Here is a 25,336-nt window from a genome sequence, read left to right as displayed (position 1 = left end):
AACGCCGAAAGATTTAATACGAAATTTTAAACCTAACATGTAAAAATTTAATATATTAATATGTACTAATTAAACTACTTACAAAAAAAAATGGAATATCATTAGATATTATTATTATTTATTATTGCAAAATAATAACGATGATGTTATTCTCGAATAATACGGAGAAATACACAAACGAAAAATCCTGTTATAATAATTCATCTTTTAAATTTTTTATGGATTAATTTCATTAAGTTTTAATTGAATTTAATATTAAAATCTAAATGTCTCTAACAAATTTATATATTGGTATTTTGTTTATTTATAATAATTTATATTGTAATTTAATATTAATATAGATCCAATATAAGAATACATACACAATAAATTTCTTAAATTATATATCTATAGATAAATTTAAAAATATTTTCCACCTCACATTATAGCATTAAACCTAAAAAAATAAAACATTTTTTTCCCTATGTCTAGGCACACTTTTATTTTCTTAAGTTTAAAGTATTCTAATTTTATGTTTTGACAGTTTGACTAACAAATCACCAATGTTTCTAGTTGAGTTATTCAAATGTATTTAATCATCGGAGTTCTTTTTTTCTACCACCCGCAGTAAGAAATACAATAATTATGCAGGTCTAAAGACATATATCGTATTAATATTCAAAAAAATATAAAAATCATATAACGAAAAATAGGTTTATTTATAATACACAAATAATTAGAAAATTTAAGTAATTTAAAATGAAATAATATGTAGTATAAACACAAAACTAAATTAGTAAATAGTAAATAGATATTAAGATTATTTTCAAAGTTGCATGTGCGTACTACAATAAGATAATTTTTAATGTGAATTCAGATTATTTTTCACCTATCTCAAGATATAAGTACTATTTATTTTTATTTTTTAACAATAGGATCCTATTAGGTACATTTATTTTACCAATAAATGATTAAAAAAAAAATAGTAGTTAATTATTCCAGTATCTTTGTATGGTAAGATACGCAAGCCTCGATAATATATTCGTGAAAGATTTAACCATCAGTATATTATCATATAATAAACATGTAATGCACCAAGGCCATTGTGCGTGAGTGTAAAAATACTTCTATATTCAATTAATCATTTATTTATTTAATCTATCAAATTATATCTTAACATGGATATTATAAAAACAATCTAGGTAGGTATACAATTATAAATGATTAATAATATAATCAACAAAGATAAATCAATATTAATTATTAAATTAAGTTATATTTTTATAACGGTAAATATTTTTTTTAACGTGATTGTATTACCACTAATATTCTAAAAGATATCATCGAAAGAAAACAGTATTTTACATTTTAAACAATAATATGCTATTCATAACTTTAATATTTTGCACGTAAATATACATTAATACAAGAGTGGAAAGTAAAATCTCATTGTTTCCGGAGAATCTGGGTTGCATAAAACCGAAATCGCCTTCATCAGTTTAGTAATAACTAATAACAGTTATTATTGTTTTAACAATTTCGTTTTTTTCTTCTACCTTGTCATTTAGTTTGATTTAAATTACATAAATCCGTGCATTTCAATTTTCACGTAGAGTAAGGAATAAAAAATAGTTGGCTAATACAACCACCAACAACGAAAAAGAAAAAAATTATTCAGACCCGTTCAACGTGAATGCTTTCTCAATTTTCTAATTATTGACATACTACAATCTTAATTAAAACATTAGTTTCGGACTAAATAAGCCGAGCACGAATGTATTTGAATACATATTAAATAGTTACCATCTGTGTTACGATAAAATAATACATACGATAATATTTTCAAATGTTGAAAATGTTTGTAAGTGTTTAAACTATATAAATTATAAATTATATGATATAGTTTAAAAAAAGTCTTAGAAAATAACCAAGCTCTAATAACTTCTCTAGACATAAGGGAAAAAGTATAATGGCATAGAATTATTGTTGAATTATATTTTAAACACGTACACACTCTAACACTGTTGGTACTAATAATACAGCACATATAGGTACCAGAAATTATTTATTTTTCATGCCAATTTTGAATTAAACTGAAAATTTAGACTATACTGCCAGACTTTCTAGTTGTAATCCGACGCGATTAATTATTGTTTAATGTTCAAGCGAAACCGAAAAAATGACATCGTAGTTATATGTTACGAATGAGGAAAACAATAGACTTTCTCTTTCATTTCAATATTAATTAATGAAATCATAATCGCGAAGTCGTTATTGAATTTCAAATTGGTGAAATCGATAAAGAAACCCTTCACAGAGATTTTTTTTTTTAATAAATGTGACGTTTCAGATTACGTCAGTTGTATCATTTTATAAACTTAACGGGATTCACCAATTGGTTCTCATATAAAATTCATTTATAATCGAGAAAACAGTCGACTAATACGAGTTACAAGTTTACTACATAAGATTATATACTACTAACAGTACTAGCTGTCGAAAACACACTATCATTATAGGTAGTGTTGACGATGGTCGGTTTAGGCTAATGATATCTGAACAATTTTGATTGGCCCAACATAATAGCGCCAGTGGTATGTATACAAGGTTTTGTCGATCTAAAAACAGTTTTGAAGTACACATGGAGGAAACCAACGTTGAAAAAAACCGGTTTCTTCATATTCTGCAGAAACATGAATACAGTATATTCTCTTATCTCGAAGTCAGTATTTATAATCGTATATTCGTATGAATTGAGAAGATATTAGTCAGGCGTAAAAAAATTGCCGTGTTTTTTCACCAAGAAATATGTGAACACGTCTAGCCAGTGGCCTAATAACTTGTGAATCTACCCGTTGTACCAAACTCCAACGAGAAACTGTAAACAATTTGTCCCATTCGAACTATTTCAGTAATCTAAATTACCGAAAATTGTTATATGCAAAATAACATAAATATTTTCAGCTCAACGAATACCTGTCGTTCGACTTTATTCTTTTAAACTACAAAATTACATTTATATATTTAATGATCGCAGACACAATCAACACGTCTTGGCGGATTATGAAAATATACAACGAAAACAACTTATAACACGTCCTATTACGCAATAGTTTATTTATGTTGGGTTGTTAAATTAATATTTAACAAATAAATAACGACAAAACGAGACAAGTGTATGTTTGACTATTGTAACCCTGTATATTTACATAGACATTTGTACACTTATAGATATTATTGAAATTTTGCTTAAACCAATTTAACAGCTTAAATTATCGAACTAATTTTTGTCACACTGCAAAACGTTGCAAATGGTTGTATATATAAAAATATACGTAGGTACTTATAAACAAAACAAAAATAATCGTCTAAGGTAAAAAAAACAAAATAATAGCATTAAAAACGAATAGAAAATATTATACTACGTGTTGTTCCACAAATATTTTTTAAAGAAGCCTTGCAACGACGTCCGATCGAACTTGTGCGAGTAATCAGTATACCAGGTTCTATTATCTACCTATATACAACCACGATACCACGTACAGTTTTATAAGTTTTAATACATATTTAAACCTATAGATATCTAGTATTTACTAAAACTCATATAAAAGTACTTAAGTTTATATTATTACTTATTAGAAGAAATAGTTTCAAAATAAGAATTATACATTATTTTTGCAATAAACCTAGCTATGTAAAATAAAATTTAAATACTAACACATACGCGACGATTCATATTACACATATAGGTAAGCTTAATAGCTTAATACTTATTAAGCTAGGTATTCGCCACGGAAAATTATGAAATATTTTTATATCGTTTTATAAATCATAATATCACTCACTCGATTGCTCTCCAAAGCTTCGGCACTGTGTTCCTCCTTCTGCCTGAAGCAATTGGTACATTTTGACTTGTTGAATATGTTGGGCGAGAACTTCTTACATTCACCGTTCCGTGTCATGGGCCCTACAGTCATCGTTTATTACGCGCACTGTGACCCAACAATAACGACGAAAACCGACGAAAATCCCGCGAACTCGGACACCACTTGACTTTGCGAAGCCATTCGAAACGAATTACGAATCTCAAGTTAGGAAATGTCTTTCCTGAAAATAACAAACTCTCGCACACTGTATAAGAATATTACGTTTGAACGACGACACAAGCTAATCCGTTTCGATTTAATCACTCGCGTAAAATTAACACTATACACCGAACGAGTAAGCGCAACGAGTACCGACTACGAATGTTATTTTGGAAAAAAAACGTACGCACAACCGCCACAACAACCGCGCACGCCGAAGGTTGGTCGATAGCTGCTGCTGCCACCGCTGTTGCTGATATCGGGAGGAACGTGCGTGTCCTAATACCGTGGTAGTGAAAGAGAGGGGATTAAGTCGGTAACCGTTGCTTACAATCGCATACGTAGAGCCATCTGTTAGTGCCATTACAACTCCAGAAACGCTGTTCACAGGAATACTGAAGTTTTGAAATTGTTTATACTATTTTTATTATTATTATTACTGTTAAGAAAAGTATACAACCAATACAAAATAGCATGATAATTGATAAGCATAATATGTGAAAATAGTAAAATATTACATGAGATTACATTACTTGATTAAGACGTCACTTGTCAACCTAATAGTAACACTTCACTTAGAGGTAAAAAAAAAAGGAAGAGAGGAAAAGTGAGAAATAAGAAGAAAAAATCATTTTAGCTTAAATCAAAAACATATCATCTCTACGCCTGTTTACGTACCTTTCAGTCGATTGCAAGAATTTCTTAGAAGCGTCAAGGTAATTATGAGAAGAATTTATTGAAAAATACAACATCAAATATTCTTCTTAAATTTTATAATATGTAAGTAATTGAAAATGGTTTGATTTAAATACCTGTATGAAACCGCGTTTGTAATTTAGCGTAATGTGATAATCTGAAAAATGTTGATAAAATCGATTTTTTTAGCTGCGCCCTACAATTAATGGTGTCTTATATAGTTATATATATATTAATAGTTTAAATTTTAAAATTATATATTTATTGTTGTTAAAATAGTTTTAAACATGCATAGACGAGAGTTTAGAATTAATATTTTTGACTATGTGTCGATTCTAAGTTAATCTCTTACCTAGTAGAGCAAGTCTAGAATACTAAAGTATATCGATTTATTGTGAATTAATTTTATTTTCTATTTAGTGTATCATAATGAAATTAGATTTAGATGGCAGGTACTACAAATTCACCATAACTATTGAAAGATTTTCACGGGACGAGTTTATAGATTAATCATCTATCAGCAGCAAGTATCGTGTACGTATCTTTTTATATGAGTTGATCTGAGATGAGAATATTAAATATCTACTAATTAATTAAAAATAATAAAGTAATGACTCCTAAACTCATAAAAATTTAATAATGTAAAAACAATAAAAAACATATTATAAAGCCACTCATATGTAGTTATGTACCAAATATGTTGTAGTAAAGTCCCTTAAAACTCAACTTAAATTTGTAATAAAGGGTTTCGTACTTCCGAAGGCCTATACTAAACCATAAAAAGATTTATACTTTAGATCTGTGGCAGTATTCGCTCCTAATTTTGTCATCTCAATAATTATTTTATAAAACAATAACTGTATAATAACATATTTAATTGCATTTTTTAATAAAAAATTGCATACGTTTTCTAACAACGTTTGAATAAATCTACAATATAAATTTAATTTTAATGAAAGATATTTGTACAAAAAATTAATAGAATGTATCACCCGCATGTGTTATCTCGGTCTTATTGCAAGTGCGTAACATAGCAAATTTACGCTCAGTAGATTACGTTTAGCTCTGTTAGTTTGAAAATTAGAGTAAATAGACCTATTACAAAGCTTGACGGTAAGAATATTATCTGTGTTTGAATGTTGGTATTTTAGTATTTTACGATAGTTCAATTTGTCAGCAAGTTATATGAGTATAATATGATATAACGTAAATTAAAAATGCTCATAACTCGCTTAAAAACTGAATAATCTTAAAACACCAACATAGTAACACCAATAATATTCTTACCATTAGGTTTCATTATAGGCCGATTCACTATAATTTTTAAACTAACGGAGCTAAAAGTAATTTGTTGAGCGTAAATTTGCTATGTTACGCACTTGTACAACGGAGACAAAACACGTTTACGCAGTCTAAGTAAAACTCTCTCAATTTTGGTAGAGTAAATATACATATTATAAAATTGAACTGTAACGATATTTTGGAAGGCAAGACGATGAGTTTTTTTTTTTAAATTACATTTTTAAAAGTTTAAGGTTATTTAAAAATGTTAACAATTTTTCTATTTCTAAGCGTTATATTGAGATTAATAGAAACTCTAGATTTTGTTATCAGAAATATTACAATATTTACTTTAAAGTTTGTGTTCAAATATTTCCTTTAACACAAAAAAAACTTTAAGGTACCTAATATTTCTAAGTTATTGAAAATTATAGGTTCAATTATAAATTCATACACATTATCTATTTAGAACTTAGACTACGGAGAGTGTTCTACTAAAAAGTTAAAAATGTGCTATAGTAATGTTATATTAAATAAAATGCAATTATTTATCTGAGTAATCACTTTACTTTTAAAAAAAAATCCTAGTCCATGTAGGTACAAAAATATTATCTGTTCTACTTCACTTCCCTTGGAAAAAATTCTAGCGCCCTGCCTGCAACCTCAAATTTAATTAAAAAAACATAACATATTTATAATAAAAAGAATAATATCTTATTTTCTAAAGAAAGCTACCTAGTTAAGAGTTAGCAACACAGTCTGTAAATTGCTTATAAAATATTATACGAACAAAATAATAATAAAACATTATGTTCATCATCATCTGTAGAGGAGATATTGTTTTCTGTTACAATAATGATTCAATATCTAGCTTAAGGTGTACAGTATGTTTGAAAAATGATGGCCCTTATTTTACACTGCGAAAAATACGTAAAACTAGTTTTTTTTAGAAAAAACTGACAACAAGTGCCTGTGGGCCCTAAAAGAAATATAAATTTTACATTTTTTACATTTTTATGCATATACATTCACTGGTCATCGTATTAGATCATGTATGTGACATTTTTTGCTTAGAGAAACTTACCTCTTCACCAAGTATTGTACATAATGTGATTTTTTCAAAAAAAAAAAAACGGCATTTCTTAGGCTTCCACATTAAATTCGGAGATACCCCATATTATTATTGTTCTAAATGAAACTGCTACGTTCACTTAAGTCTTAAGGTTGAATATTATATCGAAATCGAGCTACAATGAGTGATACTATATTAGAAAAAGTATTATATTTGGTCTTAAATATAACCTCACAAAATTAATATTTAAAATAATTATTTAAATCTAACAGAATCCGAATATATGCCTATACCTAAGTAGTTTTTTAAATATATTATAATGTAACAATAATATACAATAAAATATTTTGATTTCGGTACCTAATTCATTTCACAAAAGAGTTATTTTATGGCTTTAATTTTTATAGACTTTATATAACGAAATTTTTAATTATTCAGTTTAGGTTAACTATAAAAATCTTTAAATCGCTAATAAGCAAATAATAATTTATACCTATACGTATTCAATCAAATCATTTGGCACGCCACTTAAAGTCTATTGGTATTTTACTGCATTTTTATATTTTAATTCAAGTGGTTATATAATACTTTAATAGATACTTAATTAAATATGAACAGCTTGATGACATATTAAATGATATTATTATTTCTTTTTTTTAACATCAGTTATTGGCGATAAATATTTTTTTTCAATCAATTAATAAGTTATTAATTATTATTTTTTTAAATAACATTAAAAATATACGATCATCATACTTTTTTAAATTTTAATTAAAAAATAAAAATGATTACATAACATTATAAAATATTAATAATAAGTAAGTCATAGGTGCTTTTTATATAATTTTTAATATTTAAATACGTATAAGTTTGTATACCTAATAAAAATTATAACGAAATAAGAACAACAAGTGAAGTTATTAACAAACAACAATACTTTAGAATCTTAACTCAAAGTTATCTTAAGTTTAGAAAGAAATATTTCATATATTAATTATTTATTATTTACTGTTGAGTAATCAAATTAAAATAATTAAATACTTTCAAATTTACGTTATTAATAAGTAATAAGTAATAAGTAGAATTTTATAGCATAGTAATCAACTAAAAAATTAAAAAGTACATTACGATTGCTTTAAATAAGCAAAAACGAAGCATATAAGTAATTTTTTAAAAAACAAAACAAAAATACATTCATCACTCCGTTTAGAATCTAAAACATTACCAAAAATTTACCAAAAATTTACTAAACTAGTTATGAAAATGAATTAAAAATGTAAAATGTTAATTTAAATTAAAAAAAATACTTAACTACCGTGTATTTCCTAGAAAACGAACTCTCTACATCCACTGAAATGATCGGTGCATACTTCATATTAGAGGTTTCAAATTACAACATTAAATCTTAAATTTTGAATTGGTCGATATCAATGTTATATAGGCATACTGACCGTATAGGTACTGCAGGCTATATGTTGATGAATAATTTATACGTTTAATTCATTTAATTAACAAGCCGATAACGAAAACAATAATAATCCAATATTCGCATTCTGGATTTTTACATTTTTTATTAATTATTTTTTTTATTACAATATCATTATAAACATATAAAAAATGGACAGCTGGAATAATTGAAAAAAAGCATTTACATAAAAAAAGACAAAATAAATTGATTTATTTGGAATCAGAATGACGTGAAACGAATTTATGTATAAAAATTAGATTTCTCTCTCATATATAAAAAAGAGGCATAACTTTAAAATCCGAACCCTAATAATAAGCAAATAGTAGGGTAGCAAATAAACTAACAAATAGTTACCTATAACATAGAAATGTAAAAAAATATATTAGAATAATTCATTAATTTATAGTCAATAAGACAATGTAGGTACCTACTACAAAACAAAATGGCTATTATGACTATTAGACATTAGGTAACTGTGAAAACGAAAGTTACCAGAACAGATCAGATAATCACAGCTTCATTATAAAAATATGGGAAAGATACACGATAAAATGTTGACCGTAAATATACTATAAAGTATAAACTACCTAACTATTCCAAATAGGTATAACTGTATAAGTGTGCAAATGTTGTTTATGTTTTGAGCTATTAATTGAATTGTTCAATAACAGGATGCGATCAATCTAAACGAAGTTTATAATACAAATCCAAAAATATTAAATAGTAAAATTCTCATATTTTCATCTATCTTACTAATATACTTCATACATTACATATTTATATGTCTGAATTTATGAGTAAAATACATTTTAAAATTAATTTGCATTAAAATATTATAAAAACAAATTTAAATGATTATAAATTATTAAAAATAATAATACAATTTAGTATTTTTAGTTTTTTACTCTAGTTTATATATTTTATAATACATTGATATTTTATAGATGTATAAAATATTAAAACCATTATTGAAATTAAAAATCTTTTTTCAGATACCCTTATATGAAATAAAACCTTCAATAATAACAACCTTCGAATCATCTAACCAACCCCATAAAATATAATTTATCTAAATTCTAAATGTTCCCTATCACTTACATTATGTTTGTTCGTTAGGCCAAGCATCCCAATATAACTAAAACCAATAATTATTTTCATCCATCACAGTGCACCTATCTGGTTTATTATACGAAAGTATATAACACATATGATTAAAAAGATTAAAAAAAAGGAGGAAAATATATTGAGGATAACAGGTCTGACCAGTTTTATTCAAATGATTGAATACGAAAAATAACATTGAAGAACATAAATATTAAAATAAATTTAATAAAACAAATTAAATTTATAGTTTTCTATAAAAAGTAAATTATAAAATTAAGTGCTAAAATTTAGTTATTTAAAGTACTTAAGTCATATTACCAATACTTTATTTATTAATACTAAAAATAAAATTCACAACACATATAATATGTATTATTTAGTGAAATTAAAATTTAATTTATATTTTCAATAATATCATACTTCTAAATATTATGTTAAATAATATGTCATTCAATAATTATGGAACTATTTGTTGTTGTATTTTAAATATTATAATAATATTAATATAACAATAACTAATGTGTAACATAAATTACTTTCGCCGTTCAAATATTATAAAATACTAATGGATACTAGATAGCATTAATGTTTATTATTTTGACTATGTAATGAAATTCAAGGATTTAATAAATATAGTATTACATTAATTCAAATATCTTACCTGACCTGTACTTATAATTTTGTAAGTTATATCAAACATAATACAATATTATAAATTTAAATAGCTTATATTAAAAAATTATCAAGTAATTTATAATATATTTAATTGACAAACCATTAATTAAATAATAATTTTCTTAATTATTAAGACATTCAAAGTATCCATAATTTGCTAATGGATCAATAGCTATTACACACCTATTAAATTTTAAAACTATCGATAATTTGCATAATTTTAAACCACTATTCATTAATGTATAATAATTAATAACAATGTATTATAATGTATTATACATTTTATACATACTTTATTTTTCATCAAATACAAATTAGTTATAATAGTTTTTTTTAATTGTTCGTGTGTAATGTGTACGTATAAGAAATAGAAATAAACAAATAAATATATTGTTAACTATAAATTGTAGTATTCAGTCATTATTTTACCAACGAAACTTATGTAAAACAAGGTTTTTCTCTACAAAAACATAATCAATAAATTCTGAACGCGTCAACAGGTACACGATAATATTTTGTGAACCCAACACACATCCGTTTCAATTAGGCGATCACTCGGTGTAGGTCGACGAGTAGGCGAACGTATATATGCGATGTTCCCCCGAATTTAAATAACTATTATATTTTATATACTTTATAAATTCGTGTGCAGTAAAACAGAGGGACCCAAAGCTTAATCGCATCAATCAACCGTATTGACTTGACCGAAACAGTCGTATCCTTAACGTTTAATCATGGGCAGATTTTGGTGTACTACTTACAGGGCAGAGTGGAATAATACAGAACCAAAACCATGGCTAGTCTACGATCCATGTGATATGGAGCTTTTCAATGTGATTACCTTTGGATTCGCACTTTATGCAAATATGTTAATATTTATATATATAAAATGCATTTCGACGAGGTAAGTCGTTCAATTAATTTTACAAAAAGAAATAGTATTAAATAAACAAAGATAAGTAATAATACATTTTAATATATTTAATTGATAAATGATAATATTATACTGATAAATATTTATAAAACACTTACCCTTATTTTCCATTTTGGGTGCATTTTTGGTGTTTGTTTATTTATGTATAACATACATGATATTTTATTTTTAATTAAATTGTGCAAATAACTGAAATTTAACAATGATTTACAACACGATATTCATTTTTCTAAGCAAAACACAATTTAAATTAAACATTTACTGATTTAACGAGTTGCTGTGCTAAGTTAAAACCTGGTACTTAATACCAAATACCAATATATTATATACTATACAGTATACATAATAAATTTTAATTTTAACTGAAATACATATTTTTATGTACTCAAATAAAGTATTAATTTCTTAAACAATATAAATAATAGTTAATAAATATTACATATTATTATAATATTATTGTAGGTACCCATAATTTGAAACACATCCTATAACTAATAATCAAAAAATCTATATTATACCTATTGGTATTTTAAAGATCCGATATTTTGAATTGCCTTTATGTTTTTTTCGGTTCTTACAAATTAGTTTTGATCTGATTTTATAAAATATTTTTAATAACTAGCTAATCAATTGCATAATGTGTACTGAACAATAATTTTCATGAAATATATATAACAACAGTTAATAAAATAAAAAAATATACAGGTACTTAACTTTTATAATTAACAACAACAGAAATAGATAATATAATATATTATAATAATATACGATTATTGACTATTGTGTTGTATATATAATATGCATATATTTATTAATTATTGTGTTTGTATCGTGTTTAAATACATGGAAAGTATACATATATTTACTTTTAGTTTTAGAAAGGGACTTATAATATGGCAATAGCAAAAATGTTTTATTGGTAGCGATTTACAATACCACGATTTATATTAACCGGACCTTTAATAATAATAATTAATATTTAAAAAAAAAAAAAAAACCCTCTAGCGGAGACCGAACCTCTACTCCATTTTATTACGTACTACTAACCGACCATTTCATCGTCAAAGTTATATTATATATGCCTAATAATAATAAATTATAACAACGCTAAAACGACTTTTTTTTGGCGTTGACCCGAAGGTGCAGCGTTTGACAAAATACACGATTATATATAATAAATTCAAAATTGTTTTTATCATACCGTTACAGAAACCCGTCACCGAGACGACTGCTGTTCAGGGGCCACTCGGCCCGGTGCACCGTCAACACGATCGCGTGCCTGATCGAGTTCGCGCTGACCGTCGACTACACACTGAGCACGTGCGGCTCGCTGGTGCTGGCCACCGTCGGCCTGCTGGCTCAGCTCAGCTCTGGGCTGGTGTGCTACATGCTCGAGGTGGCCGGCCAGCCCGGTCCGATGGGGTGCGGCGTGCTGGCGTGGCTGGTGTGCGGCCTGAGCCGGGCCTTGCTGTTCGTGTCGCTCGCCGACGCCGGTTTCGCTGTGCACACGCACGTCCGACCACCGGCGCTGGCCCTGTCCGCGGCCTGCTGTTACGCCACAGCGGCGCTCCACCTGTACGCCATGACCGGACGGGTGAGTGTTTATATGTACAATAATATCATTATTACGCACATACGTCCGTCCGTATTAAAATAGCGTGGCGAACTTGAAATTTTTTAATAAACCCTAGAAAACAATATTTAGTAAAATATATAATATTCCACCCATCCGAAACCCAAAATAAAATCATCTACTCTCGTCTTTTAAACTACTTTTCGTGTGTAGTCAACGCTAAATTATTACCCACGTTGGCCATTCACCGCCCCCTTAAAAAACTCACATGCGGCCGCCTCTCGATTATCCCTTTCGTCACGTCACTACCTACTGCAGGCTGCATGTCATCAATAAAATTATAAATAAGTATGTTGACGCGACGACGGTATTTATATTTATGATCGTGAACGATGATTGCATAAAAAAAGTCTTATGAACAGTATAAACACGGCGGTTTTGACCATCATTTTGAGAACTGTTATATGGAATATCTACGCATAATAACATAGATATTGACAAGATTTTAGAAGACCCTAAAAATAAAATTTCATATTTTAGTTCAAATAAGTCAATAAATTAATAATTTTTTTGATATATTATACGTATTACCACAACTTGTATATTATTTAATATTATAGTGGATTACCTGTGAATTAAAAAAATATATCTCCATCCATGATTTATTTGAACAAAATACATTGATTGATTTTTTTAATTCGGCTTGAGCGTTCTTCTCCCCTAAACTAGAAATATTCGAGTGAAATTTCTATATTTGACTTGAAGATTTGTGAGATATTCCGACTGAAGATTGCATAATATATATGTATAAGGGGTGACCAATAAGTCGATCTCAATCAACCGGTCAATTGTGACATGAGTTTGAGTCGATTTTATAATTTTTTTTTTATATATTTTTGATTTATATTTTTGACCTTATTTTGTGGTCGATTGGAAAAATTTAAAAAAATTATAGGTCGATCAAAAATCCATAACAGTTGGCCACTCTTGATAATTGATTACTTCAGCGCAAATTCAAATGAATAAAACATTCTCTAGAACTCCTAATAAGACAATAGGTATATTGTTTATATAAACAGTTAGATATACCGATACCGCACGAAGTATAACCAGCATGACGGTTAACAATTCCGAAAAAAATCTTATCCGTTTAGTATTTACTGGGAATGTTAAACGAAATATGTGGCGTATAGAATTATAATTTATTCCGTGTAATACAACATACGCTTTTTTAAAGCCCGGAGACAATATTTTTTCATCTTTTACAAATAATTACTTACTAAAATATATACGATGAAATACAAATTGGTAAAATCAGCAGACAATCGTTGTCAGGATGTCGATGAAAGTAGGTATTACAAAAAAATGAACATTGCCGCATGACTGAAGTTAATTAATTAGCTGTTGTATACATGTACACGTGGACCAAGTGATCCGTAGGTGTTAAATTATATAGGTATTGGAAAAATTCACGATTGCGTTTTTAATTAATATTACACCTACGTATATACGTGACAAGTCTTATAGACATATAGGCACAACTGTTCAATCTATAAACGCGTTTGAAAAAAATAATATATTTTATTATTTTTATTTCATGTTCCTAATAAAATGTAAAAACTGCAGTCGAGGATAAACAAAACAGATTTAGATTTACAGTTTTTTACATACAAACATGATCTATGCAGCTGGTATTCAAGAATAACATTTTATTGGTTAACCGGATTTCTTCGAAACTGTTACAAACATTTAATTCAATTAGAAGACTTAGGACAATTACCCAACCGTGAAAAGTCTACAACACAATATGGAAGACTTTACGATATTTATCTACAACAAAAGGTTTGTTTGTATCTAACTTTATATTGAAAATTAATTAATATATATAGATACTATAGTCTATATTTAGTGATATCAGTGGCGTATTCCTTTATTTTGTGATTTGTAGAGCACGGATTTTTATGTACTAAAATGTATCGAAATATGCCATAGTATAATATGCGTTAAAAATCATAAAAATAGGCAATAAATAAGAAAGAAAATTTTTTTTATTTATATAAAAATCACAAAAAAAACAACTTCCATTAATTAATTACTAAAATAAAAAAAATTCATTTTAATATGCATTATATTTCGAATTTTGTAAAAATATAGAGAATTATAAAAATAACATTGCACCATTAGATTCAAATTGTTATGATTCGTGAAGATAACTGACAAAAATCCAAAAAAGTAAAAGGAAAAGAATACGCAATTGCATATTCCTAAGTCAACGTATTAGATTATATGGGTATGTGATACCTACGTCTTATAATCAGAAATATAAATTTGACATTTTTATGCATACACATTCATTGGTCATCGTATTAGATCGTATACGTGAAATTTGGAATTTGAAAATTTACTCCTTCACCAAGTATTTTACAAAATGCGATTTTTTCAAAAAAAAAAAACGGTATTTCGTGGCCGTTTACATTAAATTCGGAGATATTCCATATCATTAATATTCTAAAAGGTACTTCGACGTTCCTGTAAGATGTATAGTGCGTTTGTAAGACGATGGCAGTTTTTTTACACTGTGAAAAGTACGTAAAACTAGTTTTTTTAGAAAGAACTGACAACAAGTGTCTACCGCCCAATATGAATTAATATAAATTTTACATTTTTTATGTTTTTATAAATATAAATTCATTGGTAATCGTATTAAATCGTATATGCAAAATTTTGAAGTTGAAAACTTACTACTTCACCAAGTATTTTACAAATTGTGATTATTTCTAAAAAACGATATTTCGTGGCCTTTCACATTAAATTCGGAGATATTTCATATTAATTTTGTTCTAAAAGTTACTTCGACGTTTCTTTAAAATGTATTGTGCGTTTGTAAGACAATGGCAGTTTGTTAACACTGTGAAATATACGTAAAACTAGTTTTTTACAAAAAACTGACAACAAGTGGCTGTGGGCCCAATAAGAAATATAAATTTGACATTTTTTACGTTTTTATGCATGTACATTGTACATTCAAAACTGATGTAGTTGAAGGGTTTATAATTACAAAGAATATTATTTAAGCCTCTGTTAAATGCTAGAAAAAAAATATTAGCAATTTTAATAATAAATACCAATTATACCATATTTGTACAATTTGTTTTATTATTGTTTATTCTCAAGAAAAACTGATAAATATATTACTAGTTTAGTTTTGTGTAGGAACTTGTACAATAAATACATGTATTATATTTTAATCTTTGTGTAAGAACTTATAATTAGACGACTGTCAGTTTATCACACTCAACGCTTTATTTTAGTAAAATAATATCAGTAATATCAATGTATTATATTATACTAACAACATATAAAAATATTGAAAATAACAGATTTTAAAATCAAAATTATTTTTATCATATACTTATTATTATTTTTTGTCATTATATGTATAAATTCAAGAAAAAAACAAATAATTTAATAAAATCCTTAATTTTAGTAGTTGTTGGGGTCTCTTATTCATAGCATAAAATATAAATACGCTACAGTATTCATTTGATATCCACTCATTTACATAGTATAATTGGAATGCGTTATATGTATGAAATATAATTTGTTATATTGTTATGTTTATTTAAATTTATAGGAAAAATATGGCACGTCTACAAAAGTGTCCATGTGGAAATGCTATTGTAAAGTGTACTGGAAAGAATTTCTAGTAGGTGGAATTCTAAAAATGATGGGTGACTTTGTAGGTTATATTGGACCTTTAGGAGTTTCAGTAATAGTTAATTTTGTTGCAAAAGAACAGAGTGTTAATAATTTGACAAATTATGATCCGGTAAGTTGGTATGAATTAATAAATGTGAAAATTAATTAAAAATTGTATTGGCTTAACTATTCATTTATTGATGTGATTCAAATTAACATATAATTTTTTTTTCATAATATTATATTCTTAGGAAAATTCGTGTTGTATTACGTTTTGGGAATTTTTGAACAATGGATACGTAATGGCTTTTATTATGTTAATTAGCTGTATTGCCCAAGGAAGTTTTTCACAAGCTAGTACTCATATTTTAAACGCTGAAGGCATACGTCTTAAATCTGGACTTCAAGTTTAGTTTAAAAATAACATTTTTTAATTTGAGGAGATAAAAACTATTAAATACGTTTTTTAGGCTATGCTATACTGTAAAATGTTAAAGTTACAACAAACTCAAGTAGACTCTACTTCAGAAAATGGACACATTATAAATTTATTGTCCGAAGATACGACAAATATTATGTCAAGCTTTTGGATTGGACACTATATATGGGCAATTCCTTTAAAGGTGTGTACCGTTTACTTAACAATTATACCAATGTAATAGCAGTATACTTGGTACTTATTATTATAATACTAAATAACTCATAATAGGTAGTAGGTACTTATATCCGTTATTATGTAAAACTAATTTTAGAAAAGCCAAATATAAATTATTTTAAAACGCTATAGTTAACTATAAACTAATTACATTTGTAAAACTTAATTTATAGCCAACTATTTTAATGATAGTATAAAACTATTGACTATTGTCAATATAATAATACAAATAATTGTATTTGTGATTCCATAATTTTAACTGATTATTGCAATACTAAACAATTTGAATAAATGTACTTTCTGAATAATAAACATTTATTACTATTTATGAATTTATTTTTTTTTAGATAATCATTTTAATTTATCTATTGTATCTGAAACTTGGATGGAGTGCTATAATTGGATCTGCTTGTTGTATAGCGATTATGATACCTTTACAATTTTTCATCGGTAAAAAGATGTCTAGTAACTCAAAAGAAATATCGGTAACTAAATGTCCCAATGAACGATGCGTGTTATCAATTGTTTTTCAAATACTTTATAATTTAATTACAGAACTTGTCAGATAAACGTTTACAATTAACAAATGAAGTATTACAAGGTATTCGACTTGTAAAATTATGTGGATGGGAAAATGAGTTTGTTGATCGCATTACTGATGCTCGTAATAATGAGTTAGATCTCTTAGATAAGGACTCAATTTACTGGGGATCAATGAGTACATAAAAATATATATATTTTTTTTTTGCTTCTTAATGTAATCGTTTAAATATTTTTTATAATATTTTCAGCTTTTTTAACACACGCGTCATCAGTTTTAGTATCATTATTTTGTTTAGGTCTATATTGCTTACAAAACGGAACGCAATTAGACTCTGGTGCGATATTTTCAAGTCTTGCTTTGTCAAATCAGTTAACAGTTCCTTTGTTTATTTTCCCTATAACAGTACCGATTATAATTGCAGCCATTGTAAGTTTCAATACACTTGTAAAATAACTATTAAATTCTTTTTAAATCATCAAACTTTTATTTTGATATAGGTGAGCACAAAAAGAATCGAAGAATTTATGTCACTTCCAGAAATAACACCTAATATAAAGCATTTAAAAACACAACCAAATAAAAACAATAAGCACAAACAATCGGTAGGTATATCTGTATTATATACTTATAAATTCTAATTAAAATGTGATTTAATTTAAAGTAAATGTGTTATCTCAGGCGAATAATGTGTCATGGACTAAATCTGATATGAGTATTTCAAACACTTTAATAGAAAATAATATTTTGGAAGAAAACGAAAATACTAAACAAGACATGGAAACAGAAGTGTGTGTTTCTATTAAAGATGCAACATTTGCATGGCCCAACTCAAAAACTCCAGTTCTGGCAGTTAATAATTTAAAAATTGAAGAAGGTAATTTTTTTCATTTAAATAGGTAGGTACTATAATATATTATATATAAGCTTGTAGATACGAGTATATTGTCATTTATATCCAATATACGCGAGTATATATTATAAAATAATATTGTACTGTTGTGTTCAGGTAAACTTACGATAATCACAGGAAAAGTTGGAAGTGGAAAGACGTCGATGTTACTCGCTTTGCTCGGAGAAATGAATTGTTTATTTGGAGAAATAGATTTTAAACGAGGAACTACAGTAGCATACGTATCACAACGAACATGGCTGTTAAATGCATCAGTTTTAGAAAATATTGTCTTTGGAGATAAGTATAATAAATCGAGATTCAAAAGAGTTATAGATGCTTGTGCTCTGGGCCCAGATATTGACATATTACCGGATAAAGAGAGGACAATAATTGGTGATCGAGGAATAGCTTTAAGTGGTGGTCAACAACAACGAGTTGCCATCGCTAGAGCTTTATATTCAAAGGCCAATATTATTTTGATGGTAATAATAAAGACGTATAATAATTGTTTTCAACATTAATATTGGATTTTTGTTATTAATTTAAATAGGATAATCCTTTGTCTGCATTAGATAGCGATGTTAGTCAACATGTACTCTTTAATGGAATAAAAAAATCAACTTTAAATCAAATTAAAACAGTTATCATGACTACGAGTTTCGCTAGTGACCTTTCGTTCGCTGATTCGGTACTAATTTAAGTAATTTAACTAATAAAAGTAACACATTTTTAAAAAATATTATGCGTACAATTATTTGTCAAGCATGATAAAAATGTTTGACAATAAATTAAAATATTATTTTAATTTATGTAGCTTTAAGACTCAAAATATCTATAATATATTTATATAATATAAAAAATATTTAACTATTAACGATGGATAACAGCAATTTTATTTTAGATAGTACTTGTGGAAGCAGGTAAAATCGAGTTTTTTGGAAGTTTAGCTGATCTTGAAACAAGAGGTGTTCAAAATATGATTGTAAAAATGGAGAATCAAGACCATGGTCGACGAACAGCCTCTGAACGCTGGAAGTTATTCAAATTAGTTAGTAAAATAGGCCATCAACTTCATCGAAATTGGCCAACGATTGAAAGCCAAAAAAAGGTAAATTTAAAATTTCAACGTATTATAATATTAAAATGTATACTTTTAGAAAAATATTATACGCAATAATATTTTTCTAATATTTTTTTTCTAACCGATTTCACGTTACAGTTACCACGATATCCAATATTAATTACCTATTAATTTTATTAATATTAGTATTTACTATTTTTTAAACCACTTATTTTTCTGACCATTATAATATAGTTGCCAATATATATTAACATTTTGTATAAAATGTTAAAAAGTTTTGATTTTTTTTTACAGTTAAAAAAAAATTTTGGAGCATTATATGGTTCTAGATACCTTACTCATGATCTTCTACTTCCAACTGATGAATGTGGGGATGGAGATTCTATAATTGAAAGAAATCATTGGCAAACTTCAAATAAAAAAAGAGAAAGATCAGCTACTATTGCAGATATACAATTACCAAGACGCAAACCATTTGTTGATGAAATTTTAGTGAATCAACCAGCCATAAGTTTTCATTCGAGTATTAAATATCGAAATTATCCACAAGAAAAACAAGTACAAAAAAGTTTGAGACGTCAAGTCTTGTCATCAGTAAGGTAAGATAGACAACTATTGAAGTGTATGTATAAATCTATGTGATTATGTACAGGCAATGGTGTATAATATCATTTTATTTTGTTTCTATATAATATATCAAACTTTATTAAAGGATACCTTATTCTTCCAATCGATCAAACAAAATTACACAACATAGCATCAAACGAAAATTAAAGTATGTTCAAAATTGAGTATATTTTTATAAATTTAAAATTCATAAATATATATACGTTCTAGACAAGATGATGATATAACTGAGGAAGCAGTTATGCTGAAAAAAGTTCCTTCTAATGTATCTGATATTAGCGACGATAATATATCAGGTATAGAGTATAAACTATAAAATATTATATACTTATAGATTACATGGTACCTATGTAATATAATTCATAAATTTTATTTTAAGATTTAAAAAGTGAAAGAAGTCGATTTGAAGATGAATTTGTTTATAAATCAGTTTCATTGAGAACGTATTTCAAATATATATCATGGAGTGGATGGACTACTTATATTTTTTATATAATACTAACAATTTCTTGGCAAACATCAAGAGTTATCATTGATTTTTGGCTAAGTTATTGGTCTAACATAGATTTTAGTTCAGAAACACAAGTAGACACATTTTATTAAAACACTGCAAGCTATCGTAATATTCAACTTAATTATTGAAATATATTTTAGGCATTTTGGGACTTGGTTGTCTACAGTCTTTTATGCATGATTTCTATAGTCTTATCCGCCCTATCAAATACATTAGGCCAGTATGGAGCATTAAAAGCTAGAAAACTAGTTCATCAGCGCATGCTTAATAATATTATTCTATGTCCGCTGTCGTTTTTTGATTCGACGCCGATTGGAAGAATAGATAACTGTTTTTCCAATGACTTGGTTATTATTGACAAAGTTTGTATTTCATACATTATAAATTATTATGCATAAGCGTCAATTGTTAGTAGGTAATCTTTTTTTGTTCAGAAAATTGGTACATCTATGCAGCGCTTGGTACATTTTGTATTTTTGTGTTTATGTGGAATTATCGTCAATGCTATCATAACACCTTGGTTTCTAATAATTGTTGTACCCATATGTCTTGTTTATTATACAGTTCAAAAATTTTACCGCTGTTCTTCCAGGTAGGCACCTACTTAAATATATTCTGATATACATATTATACCTATGTTAATTATATATTATATTGTAATATAATACATAATTTAAATTAAATATTAATTATTTAGAGATTTACAAAAATTGGAAGGTAACTTAAGATCACCAATGATAACTCACTGCAACGAAACAATATCTGGACTAGATACAATAAGAGCTTTTGGAAAAGAAACTTGGTTTATGTCCGAGATGATAAATAGAATTGACAATCACACGAAAGTATTTTTGATAATTAGTTCATCAAATCGTTGGTTAGGAATAGCATTAGTGAGTACCTTTATTCAGAGCTTAAAACTTTATGTAGGACTTATTTACATACTTATAATCTACTCTATGATATCCGGGTTTAAATAAATCACGAAGAAAATATTTTTTTCTTTATTAAGCAATTGTAAAATATGTATCTACGCCTATACATTAATAGAATATATAAGTGGGTGCAACGTATTTAGACGCACGACACAGTTAAATGATATATTAGTAAATTTGCTATTATTAAAATTACATAACCACTTAGAAAATACATTTTACGGTTATATCCGCGTTTGATATGCAAATAGTAAATTATTAAATTACGCAGTAACATATGTTTTTTTATGCTAAAAATAAAAATTTTATGACTTTTTGGATGTCTCTTATTATTTTAAAATTTATAAAATATTCATACAATAAAAAGTGTTTTGTTTAGTTTTTTCATGTTAAGTATAAATTTAACTTATACTTTAACTAAGTGTATATTTTAAATTTTTATTTTTATTTTAACGTTTTTAACATTATCCATGTTGTATAATTTAGCATTTTTTATTTTATTATTTTTTTTTTTTTAGCGAATTCTAAAGTCCAAGTTCTATTTATTATATATTTAAAAGTATATTATACCTAAATAGTAAATATATAATGTAAAATTATTTTAAAATGAAATAAAATCATACGCTTTTATAGTATTCATTATTCAAGCATATCTAAATAAATAATATATAATAAACTGATTTTTTTAAATTTTTATATTCAGGATTACTTAGGTGGAGCAATTGTTTTTGTAGCAACTATGGTGGCTTTAATAACAACTACATTTTTTTCCTCTGCTATCTCATCAGCAATGGTTGGACTAGCTATTAATTATACACTGCTGGTTCCTGTGTACTTAAATTGGGTAGTCAAGTTTTTTGCGGACCTTGAAACGTATATGAGCGCTGTAGAGAGAACCGAGGAATTTGCAACTATCCCAATCGAAAATTATAGAAGCGAAAGTAAACTTATTATTTATATTTGATACCTATCTATGTGTAAGCTATATTTTGTAGGTAACCTACCTTTGTATGATAATTAATTTTTACAGCTGTAATTACAAGAGCTTGGCCGTCTAAAGGGTATATAGTTTTAGATAAGGTATCGGTAAAATATAATGAAAGTCTAGAACCAGTTATTAGTAACGTGAGCTTAAATATTCCACCTGGACAAAAAGTAAAACTTTATCGAAAACAATTTTTAGTATTTTAACGATTTTAAAATTCAAGGTTGGAATTTGTGGTCGAACCGGCAGTGGTAAATCATCTTTAGTGATGAGCATTTTGAATATGGTCCCAATTAGAGATGGAACAATAATGATTGATGGCATTGATATCAATAATGTTCCTTTGCAAAGTCTGAGATCCCGGATATCTGTAATACCTCAGGATGTTAAAATGTTTGGTGGAACAATAAGGCAAAATTTAGATTTAAAAAACGAATACTCAGATAACGAGATTTGGAGTAGTTTAAGAATGGCTCAAATGGAAGATACAGTCAAATTACAATTAGGAGGACTTGGTAAGCCGTACAGCTAAATATTTAACAACAAATCAATATGTTATATAGATATAATAACTTTAATTATGGACATGTGATAAATGGTGTTAATATATTTTATTTGATATATTTTTTACACATTTTGTAAATAATCTATTATAACGTTCAAGTCATTGTAACAACATACTTAAAAAAATAATTAAAATATACATTTAGATTTTATTAAGTTACAGGTAATTAAGTTACCTGTAATTTTTATTTATAAAATGCCATGAATATATATCGCCATAGGTCGCATAGCCCAGTCAATGCCTGCATAATACCTACCATTGATTATAAAAAATATAAATAGGTACCTACTAATATTTATAAATTATGATCAATCGTAATGCACATTATGCACTTGTATCGGTGTTAAATTTATTCATTTATGCTGCTGTTAAAAAAAATAATACTATTACCATATTTTGAAATGTTACGCTATTGCGTAGTTTTGTGGCTGCTTTATAGTTAAGGTATTAATCATTAGATATAAAAAATGCCCCGTCTTAACATAATAATTCTCAACTGGATGACACCTGTGAAAAAAAACTACTTGATATTATTTATGTTTTTGATAGACTTTTTGGAGTTTCTGAAATCAAAATCTTAATTACAAAATAAATGTATACTAAGCTTAAATTAAAAACATATGATTAAAAGAAAAATGTATAAACAAAGGTGTTATGACTTATGATTACATAATTAGGTATATATTATGATTATTATTATTCACTGTTAAGAGAAATCTAGGAATTGTTACACGAAATCATTCAGAAAAAAATGTAGTACTCAGCCTAAAAAATATCTATATATATTTAAAATTATGAAAACATATAGATAGTATATCCAAAGTCTTGATAAATAATACATGGTTAATCTAGAATTAAATTAAATTCATAAACGGAAAAAATATAAAAGTGAATCACACTTACTTACGCATGTACCTATATATTAATTATTTACTTATTATTATTTTTTTTTTAAATAGAAGGTGTAGTGAATAATTCAGGTGATAATTTGAGCAATGGACAAAAACAATTGTTATGTTTAGCAAGAGCTATTTTGCAAGACAATGTTTGTCTTATAATGGACGAACCAACCAGTTCTGTGGACGATGAAACTGAAAACAAATTATTAGAAGCAATAAAAAAATCATTCAATGGTCGAACAGTCATTACAATTGCTGTAATTACAATTTATATTTTAAGTGTTATTTTATTAAACTATAGTAACGATGTATTAACATATCATTATTTTTTCTTATAATTTAGCATAGATTATCTACAATTGTAGACTATGATCGAGTACTTATTTTAGAGGGAGGCAAGATTATCGAAGATACCACACCATCGTGTATCAAATCTTTTCCAGAATGTCTTTGAATCAATAAATATTGTTTTGCGAAAATGTAAACTTGAAAATATGATCATATTAATTTCGCATATACCTTAAAATAAAATACCAATTCAATAAAATAATATGTTTTAATTCAATTTATCCGATTTAATAAGTTACCCACATTATTATTATACATGGGTACCAAATAAATATAAAATGAAATTGGGCTAAGAATTAAATCTTATTTAATAAATAAAGTAACATGAACAACATATCTCCTTATCTTATCTGCATTTAAGTATGTATTTTGAAAATGGAATCTCTGTCTCTCTGATCATTATTTTATTTTGTTTAAATTGGTGTTCTTTTCGCTCAAAAATTATTTATCTTAATTTTCCTGTTTTCAAATCTACATCAAGATAAATTGAAATTAGTATAGTTCGCTATAATTCATATGCATTAATAATGAAAAATAACCATATGTATATATAAGTTCCATATACTTAATCTTTGTTTAAAAGAACATCTGGTAGTATATTTCAATGATATCTTTAAAACATGTGTATTTATAAGTATAGTGTGCGTGTTGTGATATACTGATACGTACAGTTCGGAGTATACTGACAGATTTTTTTTTTTGTAAAATGTTAAGTATTAAAATAT

General features: G+C 26.7%; 2 protein-coding genes across 4 annotated transcripts in view; one reads left to right on the top strand and one right to left on the bottom strand.

Moving 5' to 3' along the window:
- Positions 1-4,311, bottom strand: part of LOC114121321 (protein outspread) — an 83,210-nt gene extending 78,899 nt beyond the window's left edge. The window contains 1 exon segment of the mRNA XM_027983590.2: positions 3,825-4,311. Coding sequence (XP_027839391.2) covers positions 3,825-3,956 — 132 coding nt within the window. The 5' untranslated portion in view covers positions 3,957-4,311.
- Positions 4,312-10,997: 6,686 nt separating this feature from the next.
- LOC114121313 (ATP-binding cassette sub-family C member Sur) lies at positions 10,998-24,894 on the top strand. Of its 3 annotated transcripts, none has more exons than XM_050197300.1 (26): positions 10,998-11,264; positions 12,504-12,888; positions 14,494-14,709; positions 16,502-16,696; positions 16,818-16,973; positions 17,037-17,189; positions 17,569-17,706; positions 17,777-17,939; positions 18,013-18,191; positions 18,263-18,367; positions 18,444-18,639; positions 18,772-19,139; positions 19,208-19,345; positions 19,559-19,765; positions 20,033-20,337; positions 20,451-20,513; positions 20,576-20,661; positions 20,745-20,950; positions 21,020-21,241; positions 21,314-21,471; positions 21,577-21,772; positions 22,518-22,755; positions 22,845-22,969; positions 23,023-23,314; positions 24,324-24,520; positions 24,612-24,894. In XM_050197300.1, exons 1-26 carry the CDS (start codon positions 11,095-11,097, stop codon positions 24,633-24,635), a joined length of 4,881 nt encoding a protein of 1,626 aa, XP_050053257.1. In that variant the 5' UTR covers positions 10,998-11,094; the 3' UTR covers positions 24,636-24,894. The 3 variants fall into 3 exon arrangements, with proteins under 3 accessions (XP_050053257.1, XP_027839381.2, XP_050053256.1); XM_027983580.2 differs by having other exon boundaries at positions 11,002-11,264; positions 18,061-18,191; positions 24,607-24,891; XM_050197299.1 differs by having other exon boundaries at positions 11,003-11,264; positions 24,607-24,891.
- The last annotated feature ends 442 nt before the right edge of the window (positions 24,895-25,336 follow it).

The sequence above is a fragment of the Aphis gossypii genome, chromosome 1 (genome assembly GCF_020184175.1).
Source record: "Aphis gossypii isolate Hap1 chromosome 1, ASM2018417v2, whole genome shotgun sequence".
NCBI classification, from domain to species: Eukaryota; Metazoa; Arthropoda; class Insecta; order Hemiptera; family Aphididae; genus Aphis; species Aphis gossypii.
This window is presented reverse-complemented; position numbering and strand designations above follow the sequence as displayed.

Bases quoted from the DNA above. Each gene is read 5' to 3' on its own strand.
- LOC114121313 (XM_050197299.1), top strand. From the start codon at position 11,095: ATGGGCAGATTTTGGTGTACTACTTACAGGGCAGAGTGGAATAATACA. The intron at 12,889-14,493 runs GTGAGTGTTTAT...TAAAAACTGCAG, and splicing joins TGTACGCCATGACCGGACGG to TCGAGGATAAACAAAACAGA. The intron at 18,192-18,262 runs GTAAGTTTCAAT...ATTTTGATATAG, and splicing joins CGATTATAATTGCAGCCATT to GTGAGCACAAAAAGAATCGA.